Source organism: Lucilia sericata, unplaced genomic scaffold (genome assembly GCF_015586225.1).
Source record: "Lucilia sericata isolate MDLA Ls3-8-SP2 unplaced genomic scaffold, ASM1558622v1 Contig001420F_arrow, whole genome shotgun sequence".
Classification (NCBI taxonomy): domain Eukaryota; kingdom Metazoa; phylum Arthropoda; class Insecta; order Diptera; family Calliphoridae; genus Lucilia; species Lucilia sericata.
This window is the reverse complement of record NW_023995353.1, coordinates 54,354-74,251: the sequence shown is the minus strand read 5'-3', so window position 1 is coordinate 74,251 and position 19,898 is coordinate 54,354. Positions and strand designations below refer to the sequence as shown.

Genomic DNA, 19,898 nt, shown 5'->3' with positions numbered 1-19,898 from the left:
TCTGTAGTCTATAAAACTATAGAATAGTTTATAGTCTGGACTATAGAATAGTCTATAGTATAGTGTGGACTATAGAATATTATATAGTTTAAAGTCTAGACTCTTGAATAGTCTATAGTTTAGACTATAGAATAGTCTGTAGTTTAGACTATAGAATAGTCTATAGTTTAGACTATAGAATAGTCTATAGTTTAGACTATAGAATAGTCTATAGATTAGACTATAGAATAGTCTATAGTCTGGACTATTGAGTAGTCTATAGTCTGGACTATAGAATGTTCTATAGTCTGAACTATAGAATAGTGGATAGTGTGGACTATAGAATAGTGGATAAGTCTATAGTCTAAACTATTGAAATTTTTTTTTTTTTTAAACTTGTTAAAATATAAAGTTCCAAACATTTCCATTACTACAATTTGATATATTTTTCATACATTTCGCATACCTGAACCAGGCCCGCAAGCAACAATATTGTATTTGTTTGTTTTTTTTTTTTTTTTTGGTTTTGTAAAAAAAAGTATAAATTTTGCTGTTGTTCAAGAAAAAAAATTATTGCTGTGCATTTGAAACCGGTTACGAAACATTGTGTTGTTGCTGTGTTCAAAAGCAAGAAAAAAAACGCATAATTTCTATAAAGCAACAAACATAAATATCAGCAAAAGCAACAGCAACAAAAAAAAAAAAACTTAAATAACTTCACACACTCAAATGTTTGAAAAAAAAAAAAACTAAGAAAATAACACGAATGTTGATTATTTTGTTGCTATTGCTGCATTTTTTTTTCGGTATTACAATGAATGTTGCTGTTGGTGTTGTTGTTGCTTCGCTTCGCCGGAAATAAAAGCTGACGTTGCCACTAGTATACTAATGTTGTTGCTGTTGTTGTTACTTACGGCACGAAATGCACTTTAAGCGTGTTGACCTAATACTATATAATTTGTTGAATTTGTTGTAAGATTTTACTTTAAAATATAAGAATAAAGGAAAGATAATGAGTTAAATTTCATTAAAGAAAGGAAAAAAAGATAGAAAAAGAAAGATGAAGAAGAAAATGAACTTTGACATTATTAAAGCGCCCTCTATGTGATTTTTTAAACTTTGGCGCCCTCTATGAGTAATTTGAATAACTTTACTGTCAGTTTGTGAACGTTAAGATTGTATTTTATGATAGAACTAGGTTTTAGACAGATCGGCTCACTTTGTCTTGCCCCCTACGACCCCTTGAGGTTAAACTTAAGTCCCTTTATAACAAAATTTCTTTTAAAATTTGAAAAAAAAATATTTTTTAAGGAAAATTTGGAATAAAATTTATATTTTAATATAATTTTTTTTTTAATTTCAGATAAATCTCGACTATCAAGTTCCATGAAAACTAAATGCATAAAAATTTGGATATACAAATGAGTTTTTAATAAAAATTAAACAAAATTAGAAAAAAATCTAAGAAAAATACAGAAAATTAACAACAAATTCAAAGAGTTTTTGTGAAAAATGTGAAAATTTAATGAAATTTTTTAATAATTGTTTAAAAAAGTGAAAAGTGCTCAAAATTTTACCAAAAAAAGTGCTAAAATTTTACTTTCTAAAGAAAAAAACAAAATTATTTTTTATATAAAAATGTTTTGCAAAACAATAAATTAAGAAAAATTAAAAAAAAAAATCTTAAAAAAAAAATTCCTCTAACCACCTGCCCCCCACTCCAAATAAAAATGAGCTCTTCCCAGGAAATAAATAAAGAATCTAAAGAATCTTTAGACAATAGTGGACTCTCATTATTTGATCAATTAAAAAATAGTAAAGATCATAACAGTGTCAATAAGGTGGCAACTTTAAAAACATCTAAAACCTTAGAAGATATACCAAAGCATGAAATAATAGACAATACAGCAGAAAATTTTAATAAAATTCCTATAACAACTTCATCATCATCATCATCATTAGTGTCGGCCCTAGAAAAGCCTGAATTTTATCCACCTTCTTTGCCCGCCAGCCAGAGTTCATTATTGTCCTCTTGTGGTCTTGGTATTGTTGCGTCTAATAAACGTCATAACAGTCAAACAAATTTATTTAATTCCCGGGATTTTCAAACATTACCACAATCCCTTAAAAGATCTCAACAAAATGCAACAAAAAAGTCTGCTTTGTCGTCTTCATCAAAAGTTTTAGGAAATTTATTGTCTTCAACATCCTTAACATCATTATCGTCGTCAACATCATCATCAGCATCGTCGTCTTTATCATCTTTAGCAGCCGGAGTTGCAGCAGCTGCTCTTTTAAAACCTGCTTGTTTAGCTGGAGATCAAACGCATCTCCATCATAATCATCATCACCATCAGCATCATCTTCAACAACAACAACATAATAAAAAGAAACGTTGCACCGATCGTTATGATTCATCAGAATCTTCTGACAGGTAAGATTTACTTTCAGTTTTTGTTTATTTTCTAGAGTTTAAGTCTGAGAAGTTATTGTGTGAATTTGAAACAACAAAGAATCAAGAGCTACCAGGGTTGCCTTTAGTTCGGTTTTAGTTCTCATTCAGTTCTATTTCTACTTCATTTCTAGTTCAGTTTTGGTACACTTCTAGTTCAGTTGTAGTTCAGTTGTAGTTCAGTTGTAGTCCAGTTCTAGTTCAGTTCTAGTTCAGTTCTAGTTCAGTTCTAGTTCAGTTCTAGTTCAGTTTTACTACAGTTCTATTTCAGTTCTAGTTCAGTTGGTTCAGTTTTAGCAGTTATAGTTCAGTTGTAGTTCAGTTCTAGTTCAGTTCTAGTTCTGTTCTAGTTCAGTTCTAATTCAGTTCTAGTTCAGTTCTAGTTCAGTTCTAGTTCAGATCTAGTTCAGTTCTAGTTCAGTTCTAGTTCAGTTCTAGTTCAGTTCTAGTTCAGTTTTAGTTCAGTTCAGTTCTAGTTCTAGTTCTGTTCTGTTCTGTTCTGTTCTGTTCTAGTTCTGTTCTAGTTCAGTTCTGGTTCTGTTCTGGTTCTGTTCTAGTTCTGTTCTAGTTCTGTTCTAGTTCTGTTCTAGTTCTGTTCTAGTTCTGTTCTAGTTCTGTTCTAGTTCTGTTCTAGTTCTGTTCTAGTTCTGTTCTAGTTCTGTTCTAGTTCTGTTCTAGTTCGGTCCAAGTTAGTTCTAGCTCAGTTCTAGTTCAGTTCTAGTTCAGATCTATTTCAGTTCTAGTTTAGCTCTAGTTCTGTTTTACTACAGTTCTAGTTCTGTTCTAGTTCTGTTCTAGTTCTAGTTCTGTTCTAGTTCTGTTCTAGTTCTGTTCTAGTTCTGTTCTAGTTCTGTTCTAGTTCTATTCTAGTTCTGTTCTAGTTCTGTTCTAGTTCGGTCCAAGTTAGTTCTAGCTCAGTTCTAGTTTAGTTCTAGTTCAGATCTATTTCAGTTCTAGTTTAGCTCTAGTTCAGTTTTACAACAGTTCTAGTTCAGTTCTAGTTCAGTTCTAGTTCAGTTCTAGTTCTAGTTCAGTTCTAGTTCTAGTTCAGTTCTAGTTCTAGTTCAGTTCTAGTTCAGTTCTAGTTCTGGTTCTAGTTCTGGTTCAGTTCTAGTTCAGTTCTAGTTCAGTTCTAGTTCAGTTCTAGTTCTAGTTCTAGTTCAGTTCTAGTTCAGTTCTAGTTCAGTTCTAGTTCAGTTCTAGTTCTAGTTCAGTTCTAGTTCAGTTCTAGTTCAGTTCTAGTTCAGTTCTAGTTCAGTTCTAGTTCAGTTCTAGTTCAGTTCTAGTTCAGTTCTAGTTCAGTTCTAGTTCAGTTCTAGTTCAGTTCTAGTTCAGTTCTAGTTCAGTTCTAGTTCAGTTCTAGTTCAGTTCTAGTTCAGTTCTAGTTCAGTTCTAGTTCAGTTCTAGTTCAGTTCTAGTTCAGTTCTAGTTCAGTTCTAGTTCAGTTCTAGTTCAGTTCTAGTTCAGTTCTAGTTCAGTTCTAGTTCAGTTCTAGTTCAGTTCTAGTTCAGTTCTAGTTCAGTTCTAGTTCAGTTCTAGTTCAGTTCTAGTTCAGTTCTAGTTCAGTTCTAGTTCAGTTCTAGTTCAGTTCTAGTTCAGTTCTAGTTCAGTTCTAGTTCAGTTCTAGTTCAGTTCTAGTTCAGTTCTAGTTCAGTTCTAGTTCAGTTCTAGTTCAGTTCTAGTTCAGTTCTAGTTCAGTTCTAGTTCAGTTCTAGTTCAGTTCTAGTTCAGTTCTAGTTCAGTTCTAGTTCAGTTCTAGTTCAGTTCTAGTTCAGTTCTAGTTCAGTTCTAGTTCAGTTCTAGTTCAGTTCTAGTTCAGTTCTAGTTCAGTTCTAGTTCAGTTCTAGTTCAGTTCTAGTTCTGCTCTAGTTCTGTTCTAGTTCTGTTCTAATTTTGTTCTAGTTCTGTTTTAGTTATATCCTTTTTTTGTTCTAGTCCTGTTCTAGTTTTGTTCTAGTTTTATTTTTTTCTATTTCCAATTCAGTTATGGTTTAGTTCTGATTCAGTCCTGGTTTCAAATCCATTTCAGTGCTATACCTAGAATTTTGTTGCAGTCTAATGCGACATAGTTACTTTGCCCCTAATCTTTTATTTAGGGATTACATATGTATATTTCTTTTGTTTTCTTTTTTTTTTGTTCAAAGATTATTTTAATATTCTTTATGTTACAGCAAATTTTTTCTCTAATGAAACAAAACAAATAGAAAAATAATAATATATATGAGACATACATACATATAAAAAACATACATTCCCTCATAACAATGACACAGCCAATTTGGCAAGTATCGTAGACATTGAAGCGACAGTTCTGCTGTACAAATACACAATGTGTAGGCGTTGTTTAGCAATTGCTGCCGCTGCTACTACTACCGCTGCTGTTGTGTTTATTCTCTAAATAATAACAATGACAACAAGTATGAGTGTTGTTGGCTTGCCACTGCTATTGTTGTTGTTTTTGTAAAATGCATTTAGCAACAGCAGCAACTACAACTTTATTTAAATATTTAGAAAATAAACGAAAAATGTTAAATAGAATTGAAATGAACAAAATGCTTCCTCAATTTATTTTTAACAAGAAAGACGAACAGCAACACAAAAAAAAAAACAGCAAACATTTGTAATTACGAGTATTTTTATGTAAAACACTTAATAAAATATCTACACCCACACACTTGCAAATAAATTTACAAATAAAGACTTATATAGGCAGCCGGTAATGTTAATAGCAATCTATGACACCTCCACAGATCACTAAAATACTTCAACAAACGGCACACTAGTTACCAGCTAAACCAATGGTGTATTATAAAGTAATGTATGGCTTATTTTCTAACCTCAAATAACGCAGCTGTTTTTCATGTGGAAAACTCATAAATAAATTCATCTTTTGTAAAACAATACTCCCATGATCGGCTGGGTAAAGTCTGCTTTTTTCCACCAACTAACACTCACACTTTTCATTTTATTTTACTCACTTAATGGCTTAATAGTCATCAGAAAATTGCAATTTGTTACAGAAGAAAGAATGTAATAAAATTTGAAAATTTTATTAAATTTTAATTTACTTTTTTAAATGAAAAAATAAATTTAATAAAAATATTAACCAAGAGGGTCCTAATAGAAGTTTATGCAATATTAAACGTAAAAATTATTTATGGATAATAATCATTAAGGCAACTAATTAAAGAGACTAATGTTCTAGTTCGATTCTAGTTTCGTTCAAGTTCAGTTCTAGTTCAGTTTTAGTTCAGTTCTAGTTCAGTTCTAGTTCAGTTCTAGTTCAGTTCTAGTTCAGTTCTAGTTCAGTTCTAGTTCAGTTCTAGTTCAGTTCTAGTTCAGTTCTAGTTCAGTTCTAGTTCAGTTCTAGTTCAGTTCTAGTTCAGTTCTAGTTCAGTTCTAGTTCAGTTCTAGTTCAGTTCTAGTTCAGTTCTAGTTCAGTTCTAGTTGAGTTCTAGTTCAGTTCTAGTTCAGTTCTAGTTCAGTTTAGTTCAGTTCTAGTTCTGTTCTAGTTCAGTTCTAGTTCAGTTCTAGTTCTAGTTCAGTTCTAGTTCAGTTCTAGTTCAGTTCTAGTTCAGTTCTAGTTCAGTTCTAAGTTCTAGTTCAGTTCTAGTTCAGTTCTAGTTCAGTTCTAGTTCAGTTCTAGTTCAGTTCTAGTTCAGTTCTAGTTCAGTTCTAGTTCAGTTCTAGTTCAGTTCTAGTTCAGTTCTAGTTCAGTTCTAGTTCAGTTCTAGTTCAGTTCTAGTTCAGTTCTAGTTCAGTTCTAGTTCAGTTCTAGTTCAGTTCTAGTTCAGTTCTAGTTCAGTTCTAGTTCAGTTCTAGTTCAGTTCTAGTTCAGTTCTAGTTCAGTTCTAGTTCAGTTCTAGTTCAGTTCTAGTTCAGTTCTAGTTCAGTTCTAGTTCAGTTCTAGTTCAGTTCTAGTTCAGTTCTAGTTCAGTTCTAGTTCAGTTCTAGTTCAGTTCTAGTTCAGTTCTAGTTCAGTTCTAGTTCAGTTCTAGTTCAGTTCTAGTTCAGTTCTAGTTCAGTTCTAGTTCAGTTCTAGTTCAGTTCTAGTTCAGTTCTAGTTCAGTTCTAGTTCAGTTCTAGTTCAGTTCTAGTTCAGTTCTAGTTCAGTTCTAGTTCAGTTCTAGTTCAGTTCTAGTTCAGTTCTAGTTCAGTTCTAGTTTTTGTTCAGTTCTAATTCAGTTCTAGTTGAGTTCTAGTTCAGTTCTAGTTCAGTTCTAGTTCAGTTCTAGTTCAGTTCTAGTTCAGTTCTAGTTCAGTTCCAGTTCAGTTCTAGTTCAGTTCTAGTTCAGTTCTAGTTCAGTTCTAGTTCAGTTCTAGTTCTGTTCTAGTTCTGTTCTAGTTCAGTTTTGTTCTAGTTTAGTTCTAGTATATTTCTAGTTCTAATTCTGTTCTAGTTCATTACTAGTTCAGTTCTAGTTCAGTTCTATTTAAGTTCTATTTAAGTTCTAGTTCAGTTTTAGTTCCGTTCTAGTTCCGTTCTAGTTCCGTTCTAGTTTAGTTCTAGTATATTTCTAGTTCTAATTCTGTTCTAGTTCATTACTAGTTCAGTTATAGTTCAGTTCTATTTAAGTTCTATTTAAGTTCTAGTTCAGTTCTAGTTCAGTTTTAGTTCCGTTCTAGTTCCGTTCTAGTTTCGTTCTAGTTCCGTTCTAGTTCCGTTCTAGTTCCGTTCTAGTTTAGTTCTAGTATATTTCTAGTTCTAATTCTGTTCTAGTTCATTACTAGTTTAGTTCTAGTTCAGTTCTAGTTCAGTTCTAGTTCAGTTCGAGTTTAGTTCTAGTATATTTCTAGTTCTAATTCTGTTCTAGTTCATTACTAGTTTAGCTCTAGTTCAGTTCTAGTTTAGTTCTAGTTTAGTTCTAGTATATTTCTAGTTCTAATTCTGTTCTAGTTCATTACTAGTTCAGTTCTAGCTTAGTTCTAGTTTAGTTCTAGTATATATCTAGTTCAGTTCTAGTTCAATTCTATTTCTAGTTTAGTTTTAGTTCAGTTCTAGTCATTTCTAGTTCTATTTCAGTTTTAGTCAGTTCTAGTTCAGTTCTAGTTCAGTTCTAGTTCAGTTCTAGTTCAGTTCTAGTTCGGTTCTAGTTCAGTTCTAGTTCAGTTCTAGTTCAGTTCTAGTTCAGTTCTAGTTCAGTTCTAGTTCAGTTCTAGTTCAGTTCTAGTTCAGTTCTAGTTCAGTTCTAGTTCAGTTCTAGTTCAGTTCTAGTTCAGTTCTAGTTCAGTTCTAGTTCAGTTCTAGTTCAGTTCTAGTTCAGTTCTATTTTAATTCTAGTTCAGTTCTAGTTCAGTTCTAGTTCAGTTCTAGTTCAGTTCTAGTTCAGTTCTAGTTCAGTTCTAGTTCAGTTCTAGTTCAGTTCTAGTTCAGTTCTAGTTCAGTTCTAGTTCAGTTCTAGTTCAGTTCTAGGTCAGTTCTAGTTCAGTTCTACTTCAGTTCTACTTCAGTTCTACTTCATTACTAGTTCATTACTAGTTCATTACTAGTTAATTACAAGTTTAGTTCTAGTTCTAGTTCAGTTCTAGTTCAGTTCTAGTTCAGTTCTAGTTCAGTTCTAGTTCAGTTCTAGTTCAGTTCTAGTTCAGTTCTAGTTCAGTTCTAGTTCAGTTCTAGTTCTAGTTCGTTACTAGTTCAGTTCTAGTTCAGTTCTAGTTCATTACTAGTTCATTACTAGTTCATTACTAGTTCAGTTCTAGTTCAGTTCTAGTTCGGTTCTAGTTCAATTCTAGTTCAGTTCTAGTTCAGTTCTAGTTCAGTTCTAGTTCAGTTCTAGTTCAGTTCTAGTTCAGTTGAAGTTCAGTTCTAGTTCAGTTCTAGTTCAGTTCTAGTTCAGTTCTAGTTCAGTTCTAGTTCAGTTCTAGTTCAGTTCTAGTTCAGTTCTAGTTCAGTTCTAGTTCAGTTCTAGTTCAGTTCTAGTTCAGTTCTAGTTTAGTTCTAGTTCGTTCTAGTTCAGTTCTAGTTCAGTTCTAGTTCAGTTCTAGTTCAGTTCTAGTTCAGTTCTAGTTCAGTTCTAGTTCAGTTCTAGTTCAGTTTTAGTTCAGTTCTAATTCAGTTCTAGTTGAGTTCTAGTTCAGTTCTAGTTCAGTTCTAGTTCAGTTCTAGTTCAGTTCTAGTTCAGTTCCAGTTCAGTTCTAGTTCAGTTCTAGTTCAGTTCTAGTTCAGTTCTAGTTCAGTTCTAGTTCTGTTCTAGTTCTGTTCTAGTTCAGTTTTGTTCTAGTTTAGTTCTAGTATATTTCTAGTTCTAATTCTGTTCTAGTTCATTACTAGTTCAGTTCTAGTTCAGTTCTATTTAAGTTCTATTTAAGTTCTAGTTCAGTTTTAGTTCCGTTCTAGTTCCGTTCTAGTTTAGTTCTAGTATATTTCTAGTTCTAATTCTGTTCTAGTTCATTACTAGTTCAGTTATAGTTCAGTTCTATTTAAGTTCTATTTAAGTTCTAGTTCAGTTCTAGTTCAGTTTTAGTTCCGTTCTAGTTCCGTTCTAGTTCCGTTCTAGTTCCGTTCTAGTTCCGTTCTAGTTCCGTTCTAGTTTAGTTCTAGTATATTTCTAGTTCTAATTCTGTTCTAGTTCATTACTAGTTTAGTTCTAGTTCAGTTCTAGTTCAGTTCTAGTTCAGTTCGAGTTTAGTTCTAGTATATTTCTAGTTCTAATTCTGTTCTAGTTCATTACTAGTTTAGCTCTAGTTCAGTTCTAGTTTAGTTCTAGTTTAGTTCTAGTATATTTCTAGTTCTAATTCTGTTCTAGTTCATTACTAGTTCAGTTCTAGCTTAGTTCTAGTTTAGTTCTAGTATATATCTAGTTCAGTTCTAGTTCAATTCTATTTCTAGTTTAGTTTTAGTTCAGTTCTAGTCATTTCTAGTTCTATTTCAGTTTTAGTCAGTTCTAGTTCAGTTCTAGTTCAGTTCTAGTTCAGTTCTAGTTCAGTTCTAGTTCGGTTCTAGTTCAGTTCTAGTTCAGTTCTAGTTCAGTTCTAGTTCAGTTCTAGTTCAGTTCTAGTTCAGTTCTAGTTCAGTTCTAGTTCAGTTCTAGTTCAGTTCTAGTTCAGTTCTAGTTCAGTTCTAGTTCAGTTCTAGTTCAGTTCTAGTTCAGTTCTAGTTCAGTTCTAGTTCAGTTCTAGTTCAGTTCTAGTTCAGTTCTAGTTCAGTTCTAGTTCAGTTCTAGTTCAGTTCTAGTTCAGTTCTAGTTCAGTTCTAGTTCAGTTCTAGTTCAGTTCTAGTTCAGTTCTATTTTAATTCTAGTTCAGTTCTAGTTCAGTTCTAGTTCAGTTCTAGTTCAGTTCTAGTTCAGTTCTAGTTCAGTTCTAGTTCAGTTCTAGTTCAGTTCTAGTTCAGTTCTAGTTCAGTTCTAGGTCAGTTCTAGTTCAGTTCTACTTCAGTTCTACTTCAGTTCTACTTCATTACTAGTTCATTACTAGTTCATTACTAGTTAATTACAAGTTTAGTTCTAGTTTAGTTCTAGTTCAGTTCTAGTTCAGTTCTAGTTCAGTTCTAGTTCAGTTCTAGTTCAGTTCTAGTTCAGTTCTAGTTCAGTTCTAGTTCAGTTCTAGTTCAGTTCTAGTTCGTTACTAGTTCAGTTCTAGTTCAGTTCTAGTTCATTACTAGTTCATTACTAGTTCATTACTAGTTCAGTTCTAGTTCAGTTCTAGTTCGGTTCTAGTTCAATTCTAGTTCAGTTCTAGTTCAGTTCTAGTTCAGTTCTAGTTCAGTTCTAGTTCAGTTCTAGTTCAGTTCTAGTTCAGTTCTAGTTCAGTTCTAGTTAAGTTCTAGTTCAGTTGAAGTTCAGTTCTAGTTCAGTTCTAGTTCAGTTCTAGTTCAGTTCTAGTTCAGTTCTAGTTCAGTTCTAGTTCAGTTCTAGTTCAGTTCTAGTTCAGTTCTAGTTCAGTTCTAGTTCAGTTCTAGTTCAGTTCTAGTTCAGTTCTAGTTCAGTTCTAGTTCAGTTCTAGTTCAGTTCTAGTTCAGTTCTAGTTCAGTTCTAGTTCATTACTAGTTCAGTTCTAGTTCAATTATAGCTCAGTTCTAGTTCTTTTTAGCTTGTTCTAACTAAAATCTTGTAAGATCAATTAAAACATTTCGTATCTTGCGGGACTTTTCTTTGTGTATTTGTTTTTTTTGTTGTAATTTGCATTAGTAATTTGATTAATTGCCTTAAACTTTCTTTCTTTATCGATTGCTTTCTTCCCCACCTTTCCTTTCTCACATTTGCAATAAAACGAACAATTTGTTTAAATCTAATTATAAAATAAAACGTTTTATTTATTTTTTTTCTTTTTATACATCAAATCTAAATATCTTCCGGGTTTAATTGGCTTTTTTCACATTTTACTAGAGCATGTGTGTTTTCTTGACGTTTTTTTCTTCTCAGTTTTTGTTAAATTTATTTTTGTTTATTTGATTAAGAATTTGTTGTTGTTTTTGGTTTTTTGCGTTTGTTTTTCTAAGGCCATTGAACTGTATGTGTTGCTTTAATTTTTGTATAAATGTGTACGAGAAAATAAGTACAACAACACTAACAAAAATGTTCTTTTTAAAACGTCATCATGTGATTAACACAGTTGTTGCCATATAGGCCCAGTAAATCTAGGGGATTTGGATTTAAAACTGGATAAGTAATGGTCACATGAGCGGTAACAATACGACTAGTTATATTAACATTAATGTCAAGGACGCCAACAGATTCTTTAACATTTTTAAATAAAAATCTATATAAAGTTTGTATTAACTACATTATTGATTACCAAACGACACTAAAGTAACTAGTGGCATTAAGTTAGCTCTTGATAAAGTAAATAATTTTACAAAATATACATACATACATATATATGTACGTATAATAAATGTCCTGTACAAATTTGTAAATTTTTTTATCAAAATTACATTTTAGATTACCTAGTAATTCATAAGTTTTAACTGGCTACACACTAGGTTACTAGTAATCAGTAAAACAAACAATTGATTTCATTTTACAACCGCAAACGTAAAATCAAATAAGTTAAAAGTGCATCACAGGAGCTAATGGACACTACAAAAACTTTTGGGCAACCAGCCACCAATCAGCAGCAATGAGAGCAATACTACGGTAAATAATGAATAAATTCAATAACGTAAATACAAAAACAACAACATCAAAACTCTCACAATAAACAACGTTCGTTTATCGTTAAAATAAAAACACTTGAATGACAAAATACAATTGAGGCGGCAAACCACAAAAGGAAGAAGAATCTTGTTACGTATTTTGGAACTGAACTAGAACGGAACGAGAACAAAACTAGAGCAAAACTAGAACAGAATTATAACAAAACTAGAACAGAACTAGAACAGAACTACAACAGAATTAGAACAGAACTGGAACAGAACTAGAACAGAACGAGAACGGAACTAGAACAGAACTAGAAGAAAACTAGAACAGAAGTTAAACAGAACTAGAACAGAAGTTAACTAGAACAGAACTAGAACAGAACTAGAAGTAGTACAGAACTGGAAGTAGAACAGAACTAGAAGTAGAACAGAACTAGAACAGAGCTAGAACAGAACTAGAACAGAACTAGAACAGATCTAGAACAGAACTAGAACAGAACTAGAACAGAACTAGAACAGAACTAGAACAGAACTAGAACAGAACTAGAGCAGAACTAGAACAGTAGAACAGAACTAGAACAGAACTAGAACAGAACTAGAACAGAACTAGAACAGAACTAGAACAGAACTAGAACAGAACTAGAACAGAACTAGAACAGATCTAGAACAGAACTAGAACAGAACTAAAACAGAACTAGAACAGAACTAGAGCAGAACTAGAACAGAACGAGAACAGAACTAGAACTAGAACAGAACTAGAACAGATCTAGAAACAGATCTAGAACAGAACTAGAACAGAACTAGAACAGAACAGAACAGAACTAGAACAGAACTAGAACAGAACTAGAACAGAACTAGAACAGAACTAGAACAGAACTAGAACTAGAACAGAACTAGAACAGATCTAGAACAGAACTAGAACAGATCTAGAACAGACTAGAACTAGAACAGAACTAGAACAGAACTAGAACAGAACTAGAACAGAACTAGAACAGAACTAGAACTAGAACAGAACTAGAACAGAACTAGAACAGAACTAGAACAGAACTAGAACAGAACTAGAACAGAACTAGAACAGAACTAGAACAGAACTAGAACAGAACTAGAACAGAACTAGAACAGAACTAGAACAGAACTAGAACAGAACTAGAACAGAACTAGAACAGAACTAGAACAGAACTAGAACAGAACTAGAACAGAACTAGAACAGAACTAGAACAGAACTAGAACAGAACTAGAACAGAACTAGAACAGAACTAGAACTAGAACAGAACAGAACAGAACAGAACTAGAACAGAACTAGAACAGAACAGAACTAGAACAGAACTAGAACAGAACTAGAACAGAACTAGAACAGAACTAGAACAGAACTAGAACAGAACTAGAACAGAACTAGAACAGAACTAGAACAGAACTAGAACAGAATTAGAACAGAACTAGAACAGAACTAGAACAGAACTAGAACAGAACTAGAACAGAACTAGAACAGAACTAGAATAGAACAGAACTAGAATAGAACTAGAATAGAACTAGAATAGGACTAGAACTGAACTAGAACTGAACTAGAACTAGAACTGGACTAGAATAAAACTAGAATAGAAATAGAACTGAACTAGAACTGAACTAGAACAGAACTAGAACTAGAACTAGAACTAGAACTAGAACAGAACAGAACTAGAACTAGAACAGAACTAGAACAGAACTAGAACAGAACTAGAACAGAACTAGAACAGAACTAAAACAGAACTAGAACAGAACTAGAACAGAACTAGAACAGATCTAGAACAGATCTAGAACAGATCTAGAACAGAACTAGAACAGAACTAGAACAGAACAGAACTACAACAGAACTAGAACAGAACTAGAACAGAACTAGAACAGAACTAGAACAGAACTAGAACAGAACTAGAACGGAACTACAACAGAACTAGAATAGAACTAGAACAGAACTAGAACAGAACTAGAAACAAAACTAGAACAGAACTAAAACAGAACTTGAAGTTGAACAGAACTAGAACAGAACTAGAAGTAGAACAGAACTAGAGTAGAACTAGAACAGTACTAGAAGTAGAACAGAACTAGAACAGAACTAGAATAGAACTAGAACAGAACTAGAACTAGAATAGAACTAGAACTGAACTAGAACTGAACTTGATCTAAATTGCAACTGAACTAGATCTAAACTTGAACTGAACCGAGAGTTATTACAAAATCATTTAGCGGCAGGCTCAAACACTTTACACATTCCGATGTTTTAATTGTTTAGACAGGTTTTTCACACCTTGATTTAATATTCATTTCACGCTTGGGCACGAGCAACAAAAATGTGTTATAAAACTGAAATGAGAACACACACTAAACTGAGGTAATGAAAAAGTTAAACAAATATAATTAAGTGTTTTTTTTCTGAATCATTTCCTAATAATTTTTAGGGAAGTTTAAGTTGAAGTATTTTTTTTTTTCGCAAATTTAGCAAAAATGTTGTTTACTTTTAAAATTTGTTTGTTAATCTAAAAACTATTGTTATCGATATGTGAGCAATACTTTGACAGTTTAAATATTGAAAAAAAGTGACAGAAAGTAAGTAAATAGTTTTTTCAAGTTTTAATATCTACTTTATAAATTTATTATATAAAGAAAAGTGTCGTTTTAGTTTACCTAGGTAATCGAGAGTGTAATGGGTAAGCTAAGAGCTTAGAGGGACCATTCCTTTATAACTGCTTGGATCTTTTTATACCAAAGAATTTAGCTGCATAAAAGTAGTCTAAAAATATTTTCAAATACATACATAAGTTGTAAAATCCCTTAAAACAAGTTCATGTTTTCATCTCAGTATTACATTTAAGTACTTTTATTATGAATTCATATTTAGCTTTTTAAGCTTTTTATTTAACTAAAACTTTTCACTCTGTTTGCAGAAAAGTGTAGTATGTATTTTCTTTTCAAGTTAAGCACCACTTTTCCTCCCACTGCTCACTCCCTGACTGACAGAGTCTTTCTTTTCTGCCACTTGAAATTGTTAATTTTCTTTCTCATATTTTATTTTTCATTTTTATTATAAAAATGAATTTGTAGTCTTAAGCATGAATTTCATTTTAAGTACCACGTTTTTTTTTTTTGCAGGGGGGAGGGTACTTGTAAATAAGGCCTTTTAAGTTAGACTTTCTGAATTCCTTTAATTCTTTTTGTTTCTATGAAATGTTTTCATTTAGTTTTGTGTTTTCATTTTTGAAGAGCTTTCATTACACCTTACTACACCCTACCCTCTTCTAAGGACCATACTATAGACTCTTCTAAAGACCAGGCTATTCTATAGTCCAGAGTATAAACCATTCTATAGTCCAGACTATAAACCATTCTATAGTCCAGACTATAGACTATTCTATAGTCTATAGTCCAAACTATAGACTATTCTATAGTCCAGACTATAGACTATTCTTTAGTCCAAACTATAGACTATTCTATAGTCCAGACTATAGACTATTCTATAGTCCAGACTATAGACTATTCTATAGTCCAGACTATAGACTATTCTATAGTCCAGACTATAGACTATTCTATAGTCCAGACTATAGACTATTCTATAGTCCAGACTATAGACTATTCTATAGTCCAGACTATAGACTATTCTATAGTCCAGACTATAGACTATTCTATAGTCCAGACTATAGACTATTCTATAGTCCAGACTATAGACTATTCTATAGTCCAGACTATAGACTATTCTATAGTCCAGACTATAGACTATTCTATAGTCCAGACTATAGACTATTCTATAGTCCAGACTATAGACTATTCTATAGTCCAGACTATATACTATTCTATAGTCCAGACTATAGACTATTCTATAGTCCAGACTATAGACTATTCTATAGTCCAGACTATAGACTATTCTATAGTCCAGACTATAGACTATTCTATAGTCCAGACTATAGACTATTCTATAGCCCAGACTATAGACTATTCTATAGTCCAGACTATAGACTATTCTATAGTCCAGACTATAGACTATTCTATAGCCCAGACTATAACTATTCTATAGTCCAGACTATAGACTATTCTATAGTCCACACTATAGACTATTCTATAGTCAAGACTATAGACTATTCTATAGTCCAGACTATACACTATTCTTTAGTCCAGACTATAGACTATTCTATAGTCCAGACTATAGACTATTCTATAGTCCAGACTATAGACTATTCTATAGTCCAGACTATAGACTATTCTATAGTCCAGACTATAGACTATTCTATAGTCCAGACTATACACTATTCTTTAGTCCAGACTATAGACTATTCTATAGTCCAGACTATAGACTATTCTATAGTCCAGACTATAGACTATTCTATAGTCCAGACTATAGACTATTCTATAGTCCAGACTATAGACTATTCTATAGTCCAGACTATAGACTATTCTATAGTCCAGACTATACACTATTCTGTAGTCCAGACTATAGACTATAGTTCACTTGTTTCTGATTGTTGTTGGATAATCTTGCTTTTCAACTGTAATCTTCGCTTCTATCTATTCCACTCTAGCTTTAATGTAATTCAAATTTTTATTGCAATATTTTTATAAACTTTAAATTCATTTACCATTTACCACACTTCAACCTCTTTTTTCCACGTTGCTATTTTTTTATCATTAGATTTACCTAGAAAAGTTTTTGTTTTGTATAAAAAATACTAAACCAGCCAACCATTCATTCATTTATCTATCTCATCCTTAAAACTAACAACTAGAAACGATATAAACCAGCAATGAGAACATGAAGTAAAAAATTTGAAAAAAATACACTTTTACATTCTCATCCTAAACTTTGTATCTATTGCTAACATTGCTGTTGCAGCAGTTGCAACTATGTACATGAACATGACAACCTAAGCAGGGGACCAAACGACCGACCACTTGCAACAACACGCCAATGAATACAATGACCTCTTACTCATGACTGCTTGCCGGGGCTTTGAGATGTAGAACAGTAGAGGAAAGCGTAAAGTGGAAATGAAAAAATAGAAATGAGAGAAAATTAACTTTAATAATAAAAGTTTTCAACTTAAATTTGATTTTTTTTATTAAAAATAATGAATAGACTTTAGTCCAGAACATACACCTCTTTAGATTATAAACTGGACCATAGACTAAACTATAGACTAGACTGTACAACAGACTATAGACTAGACTACAGACTAGATTACAGACTGGACTATAAACTAGACTAGACTCTAGATTAGACTCTATACTAGACTATAGACTAGACTAGAGACTAGACTATAGACTAGACTATAGACTAGACTATAGACTAGACTATAGACTAGAATATAGACTAGACTATAGACTAGACTATAGACTAGACTATAGACTAGACTATAGACTAGACTATGGACTAGACTATAGACTAGATTATAGACTAGACTATAGACTAGACTATAGACTAGACTATAGACTAGACTATAGACTAGACTATAGACTAGACTATAGACTAGACTATAGACTAGACTAGACTATAGACTAGACTGTAGACTGGACTAGACTATAGACTGGACTAGACTATAGACTAGACTAGACTATAGACTAGACTATAGACTAGGCTATAGACTAGACTATAGACTAGACTATAGACTAGACTATAGACTATACTATAGACTAGACTATAGACTAGACTATAGACTAGACTATAGACTAGATTATAGACTAGACTAGACTATAGACTAGACTATAGACTAGACTATAGACTAGACTATAGACTAGACTATAGACTAGACTATAGACTAGACTATAGACTAGACTATAGACTAGACTATAGACTAGACTATAGACTAGACTGTAGACTAGACTGTAGACTGGACTAGACTATAGACTGGACTAGACTATAGACTAGACTAGACTGTAGACTAGACTGTAGACTGGACTAGACTATAGACTGGACTAGACTATAGACTAGACTATAGACTAGACTAGACTATAGACTAGACTATAGACTAGACTATAGACTAGACTATAGACTAGACTATAGACTAGACTATAGACTAGACTACAGACTGGACTATAGACTAGACTAGACTAGACTATAGACTAGACTATAGACTAGATTATAGACTAGACTATAGACTAGACTACAGACTAGACTATAGACTAGACTACAGACTAGACTATAGACTAGACTACAGACTAGACTATAGACTAGACTATAGACTAGACTATAGACCAGACTATAGACTAGACTATAGACTAGACTAGACTATACTATAGAATATACTATAGACTATATAGACTAGAATAGTCAATAGTCTGGACTATAGAATAGTCTATAGTGTGGACTATAGAATAGTCTATAGTCTGGACTATAGAATAGTCTATAGTGTGGACTATAGAATAGTCTATAGTCTGGACAATAGAATATTCTATAGTCTAGACTATAGAATAGTCTATAGTCTGGACTATAGAATAGTCTATAGTCTGGACTATAGAATAGTCTATAGTCTGGACTATAGAATAGTCTATAATCTGGACTATAGAATAGTCTATAATCTGGACTATAGAATAGTCTATAGTCTGGACTATAGAATAGTCTATAGTAGACTAGACTATAGACTAGTCTATAGTAGACTAGACTATAGACTAGACTATAGACTAGACTATAGACTAGACTATAGACTAGACTATAGACTAGACTATAGACTATACTATAGGCTATACTATAGACTATACTATGGACTATACTATAGACTAGACTATAGACTAGACTATAGACTAGACTATAGACTAGACTATAGACTAGACTATAGACTAGACTATAGACTAGACTATAGACTAGACTATAGACTAGACTATAGACTAGACTATAGACTAGACTATAGACTAGACTATAGACTAGACTATAGACTAGACTATAGACTAGACTATAGACTAGACTATAGACTAGACTATAGACTAGACTATAGGCGAGACTATAGGCTAGACTATAGACTATACTATAGACTATACCATAGACTATACCATTGACTATACCATAGACTATACTATAAACTATAATATAGACTATACTATAGACTAGACAAGTCTGTAGTATTCAGTCCAGTTGGTCTATAGTTCAGATTTTTCTCTTATGGATTTTTTTTTTTGCAATTTTCTTCAAGTGTAAACTCTAAAGAAAAACTTCTATATTTTCGAAAGAAAATACAAAAACTAATAAAACTTACAATTCCTGTTATTACATTATAACAATATGAAATGTGATATAAATCATCATGTGGGCGATTACACAATATCATAATCATCATAATAATACACACATTCATAAATTCATATATTCATTCAATATAAGCTCTTTTCTTTTTCTCTCTCTCTCTGTCGTAGAAACCTCTCTTAATATTTACTATCAAACAATTACATTACATTTGTGTAAACCACAATATGTAGTACAAGACTAAATAAAAGTTACACGACAGGGATGGAAAATAGATTAAAAAAAAACAGATTCCAAATAGTGAATATTTTCTTAGTATCAAACTTACCATCTCTGCAAAACAGTCTTTTATATAAATTAAGTTGCAAAGCAATGAACAAGATAAAAATAAAGGAAGAAAAAACTATAAAAAAATAATAATAAAAATAAATGAATAAGATTATTTTATGGACTGCAACATACATACCGACAAGAAAACATTGAGAATAATAATGGACAACAACAGAAACAAATACCATAACTGAATTGACAAGTTAATGTAACCAATAATCATAGGGACAAATATAAACATTTTCAGAAAAGTGAGGGTTTTATTTACACACGCAATTACATAAAATATCTTAAGAAAAAAACTTTAGAAACTTTTATATACTGTAGACTAAACTATAGCCCAGACTAAAGACCTAGCTATTCTATAGTCCTGACTATAGACTAGTCTATAGTCTTGAAAATAGACTAGTCCATAATCCAGACCATAGACTATTATATAGTCCAGACTATAGACTATTCTATAGTGCAGACTATAGGCTATTCTATAGTGCAGACTATAGATTATTCTATAGTCCAGACTATAGATTATAGTGCAGACTATAGCTATTCTATAGTCCAGACTATAGTCCAGACTATAGACTATTCTATAGTCCAGACTATAGACTATTCTATAGTCCAGACTATAGACTAGTGTATAGTCCAGACTATAGACTACTCTATAGTCCAGACCATAGGCTATTCTATAGTCCAGACCATAGGCTATTCTATAGTCCAGACTATAGACTATTCTATAGTCCAGACTATAGACTATTCTATAGTCCAGAATATAGACTATTCTATAGTCCAGACTATAGACTATTCTATAGTCCAGACTATAGATTATTCTATAGTCCAGACTATAGACTATTCTATAGTCCAGACTA

The 19,898-nt window shown here is 32.2% G+C and overlaps 1 protein-coding gene across 2 annotated transcripts in view; it reads left to right on the top strand.

Moving 5' to 3' along the window:
- The first annotated feature begins 1,564 nt into the window (after positions 1-1,564).
- The window catches only part of LOC119611317 (vitellogenin-2-like), a 62,702-nt gene continuing 44,368 nt past the window's right edge, over positions 1,565-19,898 (top strand). For both annotated transcript variants that reach the window (XM_037966856.1, XM_037966855.1), the window contains exon 1: positions 1,565-2,413. In XM_037966856.1, the coding sequence (XP_037822784.1) occupies positions 1,710-2,413 (704 nt within the window). In that variant the 5' untranslated portion in view covers positions 1,565-1,709. The remainder of the gene's footprint in view (positions 2,414-19,898) is intronic.